Here is a 9,118-nt window from a genome sequence, read left to right as displayed (position 1 = left end):
GTTGATGTTGACAGATAGGGGGTTTGTTTGCTTGACTGCAGTCTTAATTTCAATGTGCTCAGGCATACCTAACACTGCAGAGCATCAAGCAGAGCAGTTGCAATACTACGTATACAAATAACCTGTGGTCCTGTACCTAACCTCAGTTGTGGCAACTGGCAGCAGCTGCTGAAAGTCTCAGGCACTTCAGGTTACCCTACTCCATGGTAGAGATTGACTGTAGGGCCTTGCGCACGCAAAGCCCATGCTACCCAAAATGGGGGAAGGGAGGTGCATTGCTTCTGCAGAATTACAATAGAAAAGTGGAGATCAGTAGCCTCTGCAGCAAATGTGGCTGTAGTTAACAGAATAAACTTTCATGGAGCTTTTTTCCCCTGCAGGGACTAGAAAAGTAACCCTTTTACCATATAAAAATATTCGGTATTGCACACCATTCATTTTTGTTTCAACATTCAGTGTGCTAAAACTACAGCTCTAACCCCCTCAACATGTATAATTAGAGCTGTTTGAAAATGGTGTTATTTTACTCAGAAATAAGCCCATTTTACTCACCAGCAACAAACACCACTATGTATAACCCATGTTCTATCTTACCTCCCCCCTTTTGTACTCATCTAAATGACAGCTGTTTACCTATTTCATAACTTCCCTATTTGCCATTTCAAAATCTGAAACAGCCTCCCTTGAGCAAGTTACTATTTTCTAAGCACTCTTCAACCTACATTTAAAAAAGAATCCCCAATAGTGACAAAGTAGTGAGTGTTTCAGTAGCTGACAAGTTCGACTTTATTGAGTTTAATAGCACATGTGATGTGCAGGGATCTGGAAGCTGCACTGCAGGTCACAGCTATATAACTGGCTGTCTTGGAAAACACCTTGGCATAAGGATAGGACTACACAGTTGCTCTGTTTACTTGCTTGAACCCAATACACAGATAGTGTTAAAAGAATGGAACACGCAGAAAGTAATACCTATAGGTATGATGAGCCTCAGCCATTTAAGGCTTTAAGAGTCACAACTAGCACCTTTAATTGTGCCCAGAAGAGAATAAGGCACTTGGGCAGATAGTGAAGCACTAGTGCAGCATGCTGCTGCTGGCCTGTCCCCTAATAAGGTGAAAAGAGTTGCTTGTAGAACATACAAGAAGGCTCAGCTACTGTCCTAAAACTTGGCTGGAGTGACTGCCAGGCAATACAGTTTAGGCCAGTGATTCTCACATATTTAGTACCAGTAGCCTGTTAAAAGTACGTATCTGTAACATTTTCCCTAAATGCAGTCACATAACATGGGAGTACCAAGTCTAATATATTAAAAATAAAATACTGAAATGAATGGGGACCCACCTGAAACTGGCTCACAACCCACCTAGTGGGTCCCAACTCACAGTCTGAGAAATACTGATCTAGGCAATAGTGGCTCAGTGCAGCACAAAGTCAACAGCAAGGAGACCAGTCTCTTTCATTCTCCACTTGTGCTTGACACTGGTGAAAGGGATTCTGCTCTCTTCCATAGGATTTCAAACAAGCAGAGAGACCCCAGATACATTTTTTACAGGGGATGAAGCAGGTCTTCCACATACAAAGGGGGGTATTTGTTCTTGACAATCATGTGTGGATACCTACTATCTAGACCCAATTAAACTCACCTTTAAAAAAGAAATGGAAAATTGATTTTTAAAAAACACTACTGCAGAGTAGAGGGGGGACCACTGGGAATGGTGGTGTTGACTTTCCTGTGTTCCCAGAAGAAGTTAACAACTCATCTTATTTAATAAAATAAAATCTGAACACCATCCCACAGATGATCAGTCTGTTACAAACACTTTCTAAATAAAAAGAAAAACTTCCAACATTTATTAAATTCACTCTATAAAAAGCCCCCAACATACACAAATCATTAATAGATGAGAGAAGGAATGAAAATGACCCCACACAACAACAAATTACAGTACAAATTTAAATTGGCTTAATCTTGAAGTGCAATCCAATGAGACTGAAGACTAAACACTTGAGGTCCTGGACAAGGTAGTAAAACACTCTTAGACCTTCTGGATCCCTGAAACATGAAAGGAGAGTGAAAGATTAAATTTCTGGAGTGGGAAAATTTCACACGACCAGAGTTTTCATCTGTATCAGGAAATCAACAATAACATCCTAGAGAGATTTATCAAATTCCCAAGCATGTGTATAGGGATTGCAAGACTTAATCTGGCCTATCTGCTGTTATACTACATATGGTTCTTGTTTATTTCAGTTTAGTTAAACATCTTGAACTTATTTCCAGCTGACGCTCAAAGGAGAGAACAGTGCTGTAGTATCCCTAGTAACACAGGCAAGGCAGCTGGGACAGCGCTGCACCACTTCTACACCATTTCTCTCCCTCTAACATACTGCAGAGTATCATTTTGTTGCTATTCCCTAATCTTTGTGATCCTCATACTTAATACCTAGTCCCTGGTGTTATCAGAGAGTCTTCTTCCATGATGATCCCATAGGATAAGTATAGCTTAGGTTCTTATTCACAGATGCATTCTCTTGAGTAGGAAGGTCTGATTTAGAGTGTAGAACTGTCATTAAGCCCGAAGATAACACCTGAAGGTTGCGAAGCTTTCCTGTGCAGCTTTCATGTGCAGCTTTCATGTTTGACGCTGAAAAGCTAAGCTTTCTTGAGTGGGAGACAAGAAGCCAGCTACAGCTGTTTCTCAGTGTGGGAGGCAACATGGCCAGAATGAAGACTAGACAGAAAAAAATCTGCATGGAAAGTAGTGTGTTCTTGAAAGACAGAACTTTTGCTTATCATAAAAACTCCCTTGGGGGTTTAGAGAAAGCTTGCCCATGTAAATGGTCTTGAACAAAATCAAAAGGGCAATCCAATAGCCAGAAAGGCGGTTTTTGTTTCTTTAGTGTATGGCATATAATACACAGACTTATTGTGTATGGCATATAATACATGGACTTATATAACAATTAAACTAGATCAAATATCAATGTCCCGTTCATCCAGCCATTCAAGGACAGAGTTACCATCATTGAAAAAGTTAGACCATGGGCCAGTATACGCCCTCAGTTTGCAGCAAGACACAATGTGGTATACGGTTTGGCGGGAAAACCCTCAATTACACTGTGGAGTAGATACTAGCCCCCATTTAAACACTGGGTCCTGGCAAACACCATGTAGGGTACGGATCCTGTTCAAAGTTTTCCACTGCTGACGAGGTAAGTTGAAACTTGCGACCTTAAAGGTAGGATTGTCTATATGTCTACCTGTTTCTGGGCGTTCAAATGCCCATTTAACTTTCCACTGGGCACTGATGTTGAAATTGTGCAGATGTTGTGCGAGTGCCACAAAAGGTTTCCTGGATTTAAGCCTACCAATTGATAGATGAGGAAGATCGGCATGCACTGGTAAAAGTGGGTTGTTGGTGATTTTTCTATATTCTTTCACTAAAGCCTCTTGTCTCCGTAGGGCTCGTGGTGCTATGCTAGTATGATAGCTGTTAAGCATACTGGAGCTCAGTATTCTGCTATGTAGTAGATCAATCATAATGCTGATGTTCTGAGAGTAGTGGCTGAAGCACTCCATCTTATACCTATTAATTTCGGAGTATGTTGTTCCTGGTATTGATTTTTGCAGCTGTGTTCTCAAGGTGGGACTTATAAGAGAGAGTCTGGTCCAAAGTTACTCCAAGATATTTTGGATGGAGATTGTAAGAGAGTAGGTTGTTATTTAGATAGAACTTCGGGGCTGCATTAGCTAATTTATTGTTAAGGTGGAAGCATGTAGTCACCATTTTGCTGATACTGGTCTATTAACTGGTCTATTAGTTAGCAAAATATTTTCCCAGGATCTTAAGGTCTTCTGAGAGGAGGCCATCCAACACCTCCATGTTTTTTCCCCTGCACTGCTAGAGCCAGGTCATTTGAGTTATTCACAGCAGATGTGCAATTTTTGTGAACTTTGACTCACAGCATTTCTACACTTTTAAATTAAGTCTTTTTTCATAAGCAAAATAATCCTGTGGCAATGGGTTCTTGTATTGCTTTATGACAACAAGATTTTGAAGCCCAGAATGCCACTCTCTCAATATTAAACAAGAGAAGTCCAGAGTTGTATCTTGCATGAGGTGTCTATACATATATCTTGGTTACCACTTTGTAGACAATGGACAGAAGATGCATGCGTTTTAATTTGTGTTATTAGAAAAATCATATTTAAAACACACTTTGACAACATTAGCTTAGGGAATACAGATTTTTAAAAAAGTCTTGAAAGCACTTACTTAGACTGATTTACATCAATAAGTGAACCAATTTTTGACGTGGTAAAAGAGATGTGTTCATCACCAATCACAATTTCAAGTTCCTAGAAAATAAACATATCTTTAGAGTACTAGTTGAAGAACAATAGTACAATAATTATATAGCTACAGTGGAGACTAACTCCTCCCCACTTCCCTAAATACCCCTCAAGATTTATTAAAGTCTAAAATAAGAAGCTTTGTCATAAGGTTTCTATCCATTGGCTTACAAGATCTACAGTAAATATATACTATATAAATTTATATAGCTTAAATACAGCTTGGCAATATAAAACATTTTTATTTAAAGCAGGAAATTTGCTAACCTGCCGTCCCACTCTGTCAGGTGGAGGCCATAATGCATCATCTTCTTTTGTAATTTCACTGTCATCAATTATCCTCTTTAGTTCTTCCATCACACTTTTGTGGACATAGGCCTAGAAGTGACATGTAAATATTTACATCAGTTCTTTAGTAAGATAATCAATATACAAAGATTTGTAACCAAAAAAAGCTAGCTATGGCTAAGTCCCATTGAAATAAAGTCACAAGTGAAAAGGACTCTGTGGTCAGTCTTACATATAACTTTTTGGGACCAGAGGCAGATCACTCATGGCATTATTTGTAGTTTGCAGGTTTCCCATTACATATTTTTCAGTCTAGAACGAAGGTGCCTGAGGGGGGCACACAACTGAGATGTATAAAATTATGCATGGGATGGAGTGGATAGAGGGAATTTCTTTTTCCTTTTGCAAACATCCTCTAAAATTGACTGGTGGGAGAATCAGGACAGACAAAAGGAAGTTATTTTTACTAACCATGTAATTAATCTGTGGAACTCCTTGTCACAGATTGCTATGATGGTACCTGGCCTATTTTGTGATCATAGGGGACAAACCCTTTGGGATGTACAACACTTAAATGCCTTTAAAAGGGACTGGACAGATTTATGGAGTATACATCCATCACAAGTTACAAGCCATCATGCAACCTCCAGGTTTAAGAAGTAGTTATTGCCCAATAACAGATACAAGGGAGTTGCAACAGGTATCCTGAGTGCTCCCTGAGACATGTGGTGGGCCACTGTGAAATACAAGAAGCTGTAGTAAATGGGCCCTAAGCCCTTGACCTGATCACAAAAGGCTCTTCTTAAGTTATTATAAAGGTTCTTATTATAGTGAAAACAACCCACATCCAATCAACACTCAATACGTGTAGAACAAGAAACTAAATTATTAGCGATACTAATATGAGTAGAGTATTTAAATTCAGAGTCTGATTTTCCAAATACAGCTGCAAGAGGTTCTAATATTTCCATTTCGGAACATCCAAGATGTAGAAACAGCATTCTGACAAGCTTGTACAGTTCTCCCAGGTATACAAACTCTTGTAACACTTGTAACTTTAAATTACATTCATACATAAAAAGAACAAAAGCTGCCAGGGTATTATCACCTGCTTCATTTGATTTTGTTTGCATTAATTCATGGATCAGTGAATTAACAGTCAACTCACCTCTTTCCTAATCATAACATCATTTTTATAATTGCTGTTGTTTGCGTATCTCAGTTTACCTATTGAAACAGAGAAGATCAAATTCAAAAATCTCATAAAGCAGCAAAAATGTAGCATTTTGACTTCCTGTACCATTTGTGTAAATAATACCTTTACCTCTACTTTCCTCAAAACCTCATTAGGTTTTCAAGCAGAGAAGATTTTTCACACAGAGGCTGGACAGCATAGTTGCCTGCAAGGAGCTGGGCTTCAAGATCCCTGCTACCTCTAACATTCCATGTATTATCTACTTCTTTTAAGTCAATAAACGCTTTATTTTGGTACCATAGTCATACACAATGACTATAAGTTCAGAGACAGGATGAACCTGTTAGCATCAGCCATGGAGAAAAGAGTTACTGTCATTCGGTTCCTTCTTCAAAACTCCCTGACTATGGGAAATTGGTCACCCCCTTCCTATTTTTTACAGCTCTCCTATAATGCTTAATCCTCTATTCCCCTGCCATACTCATAAGGCTATTTCTCACAAGGAGGCTTTGCTCCAGGGCTTTAAAATAATTTTGGGCCTCTGCAGAAAGAACATCTTGCCCAGTTCCAACTAACAAGGGGGAACTAGCCACTCACTGCCTCCACAGGAGGTGGCTACTCAAGGACAGAGCACACAAGCTTTGTATGAAGAAGGTCCCAGGTTCAATCCCCAGCATCTCAAGGTAGGGCAGAGCAAAATTCCTGCTTGAAACCTCAGAAAGTTACCAGAAATGGTAACAGAACCATTAAGTTTGAAACATTAAAACAGAAAAATACCACTGGCTTATTTCACTCCAACTGCAACTTTCTAATACCAGCCTGTCACAGTCCTGGGGGTTGCAGTCAACTCCCTCTATTACCTATATGCCAGTTCGTCCTTCCTTGCACTACTTCCCATGATCCACCTATCTGAAGTACCACTGGAAGTAACTGGTGATGACATTATTGCCAGTTACAGTTGGGAGGCCAGATGTAAAGCGACAAACACCAGTAAGAGGCTCAGGGTGGACGTTTTCAGGGGCAGAAAAACATGCTTTGGAGCCTCCTACTACTGTTTGTTGTGTCATGTTCCTGGTCTCGTTGCTGGATGGCAGGTATCCAGGGATAACACGAGTACCACCAGACACCACCTCAAGTACCACAAGTTGAGAAACACTGCTATATACCTATGGTTTGACTGATCCCCTGTTCCCCCAGTGGCTCAACAAGAGGTGTTAGGCTTTACTTGTGTTTTTTTTTTTTATTATCATTATTATTATACTTAATTTTTACCCCGCCTTTCTCCCCGAAGGGACTCAAGGCGGCTTACAAAACTAGGTTAAAACAAGTTAAAAACATAATTTAAAAGCAGATAAAAACATATCATAAAAACAGTAGTCAGATAAAAACTAATCAGGTAAGAGCACAGGGCAGCAAATAAGAAAAGGATCAGGCCTGTGAGCAGATGTTAAAAAGCCCAGGAACTCAGAAGGCTTGTCTAAACAGAAGGGTCTTCAGGCCTCGCCGGACAGTTACAAGAGAGGGAGCCATTCTTGAGCCAAGGGGAAGGGAATACCATCACCTGCCCCCCCCAGCAGGCACCGACTCCCCCCCCCCGACCCGCCGTCGCCTCACCGTCAGGGCGGAACTCGAACTCGAGGAACTCGTGCCCGAACTTGCCCTTGTGCCCCACGTAGTAGCGCAGGTAGAAGTCGCTCGCCATGGCCCTCGCCGCGCCCCCGACCCGCCGACAGACCGGCATGCACTGCGCGCCACACGCTAGTCGCACGCGCCCGGCCACGCGAAAATGGCGTCAGCGAGGGAGGGGCTACCGTTCCCTTGAGCACTTCCGGCCCGGCGCCATAGAGATATCACGGCCTAGAGGGGTCCGGCGCTAGAGCGTGAAGGCTGTTGGCGGTTTTCAGGGTGGAGGGGCGTGGGTAGAGGGTGCTCGCGCGGACGCAGGCCTCCTCGGAGCGCCCGCAGCCGGAGAGAGCGGCAGCCCCCGGGGAGCCCTTGAGCCAGGGCGGCAGCTGGCGCGCTCGTCCCGGACTGAGGAGCTGCTCCGAGCCCCTTCCCGTCACGCGGGCCATCTCAGGGCTTCCAGGGCCCGGCTCTCCTGGGCCTCGCTCGGGCACGGCCTTCCTGCCACCCTCGATGGTCCTGCTCCCGTGCAGCGGGCGTGGTGGTCAGGGCTGGCCCCAGTGTGGCCACGAGCGCTGCCTTCGCTCAAAGCCAGGCCAGCCAGGCGGTAGACCGGGGCTCCCCGATGACCATAAGAAGATAAGAACAGCCCCACTGGATCAGGCCATAGGCCCAGCTAGTCCAGCTTCCTGTATCTCACAGCGGCCCACCAAATGCCCAGGGAGCACACCAGATAACAGGAGACCTGCGTTGTGCTGCCCTCCCTTGCATCTGACATAGCCCATTTCTAAAATCAGGAGGTTGCACATTCACATCATGGCTTGTAACCCATAATGGATTTTTCCTCCAGAAACTTGTCCAATCCCCTTTTAAAGGCGTCCAGGCCAGATGCCATCACCACATCCTGTGGCAAGGAGTTCCACAGACCAACCACATGCTGAGTAAAGAAATATTTTCTTTTGTCTGTCCTAACTCTCCCAACACTCAATTTGAGTGGATGTCCCCTGGTTCTGGTGTTATGTGAGAGTGTAAAGAGCATCTGTATCCACTCTGTCCATCCCCTGCATAATTTTGTATGTCTCAATCATGTCCCCCCTCAGGCGCCTCTTTTCTAGGCTGAAGAGCCCCAAACGCCATACCTTTCCTCATAAGGAAGGTGCCCCAGCCCAGTAATCATCTTATTCGCTCTCTTTTGCATGTTTTCCATTTCCACTATGTCTTTTTTGAGATGCGGCGACCAGAACTGGACACAATACTCCAGGTGTGGCCTTACCATCGATTTGTACAATGGCATAATATTAGCCATTTTGTTCTCAATACCTTATGGGGTATTGGGGCCTCCATGGCCAAGGCTTGCTGGTAGGCAGACCTGTCCCATCCAATCCCAGCTGGTGTTCCCCTGGCAACCGATGCTGCCCCCATCCCAGCAAGCGCCCTTCCCTGCTGCATGATAGCACACCCACCCCTGGTGGTGATGCACCACTGCCCGTCGGGTTCTTTTGCCATAACCTTTGACAGCAGAGAGATATTTCCATGTCATTTGTTTCATGGCTTTCTGCAGGAAAATACGCATCGAATGATATACAACATGATGGTGTTATTCGAAAATACCAAGATTTTAAACATTTTGGCCAGTTGAGGTGTCACCCCCCCCC

General features: G+C 43.2%; 1 protein-coding gene across 1 annotated transcript; it reads right to left on the bottom strand.

Annotated features, from left to right (window-relative positions):
* Positions 1-1,823: 1,823 nt before the first annotated feature.
* MAGOH (mago homolog, exon junction complex subunit) lies at positions 1,824-7,592 on the bottom strand. The gene is made up of 5 exons (XM_066625382.1): positions 7,455-7,592; positions 5,814-5,872; positions 4,625-4,735; positions 4,281-4,363; positions 1,824-2,056 (listed from the first exon to the last, which is right to left on the bottom strand). Exons 1-5 carry the CDS (start codon positions 7,579-7,581, stop codon positions 1,957-1,959), a joined length of 480 nt encoding a protein of 159 aa, XP_066481479.1. The 5' UTR covers positions 7,582-7,592; the 3' UTR covers positions 1,824-1,956.
* Between the last annotated feature and the right edge of the window lie 1,526 nt (positions 7,593-9,118).

This window comes from Tiliqua scincoides, chromosome 4 (assembly GCF_035046505.1).
Source record: "Tiliqua scincoides isolate rTilSci1 chromosome 4, rTilSci1.hap2, whole genome shotgun sequence".
Taxonomy (NCBI): domain Eukaryota; kingdom Metazoa; phylum Chordata; class Lepidosauria; order Squamata; family Scincidae; genus Tiliqua; species Tiliqua scincoides.
This window is presented reverse-complemented; position numbering and strand designations above follow the sequence as displayed.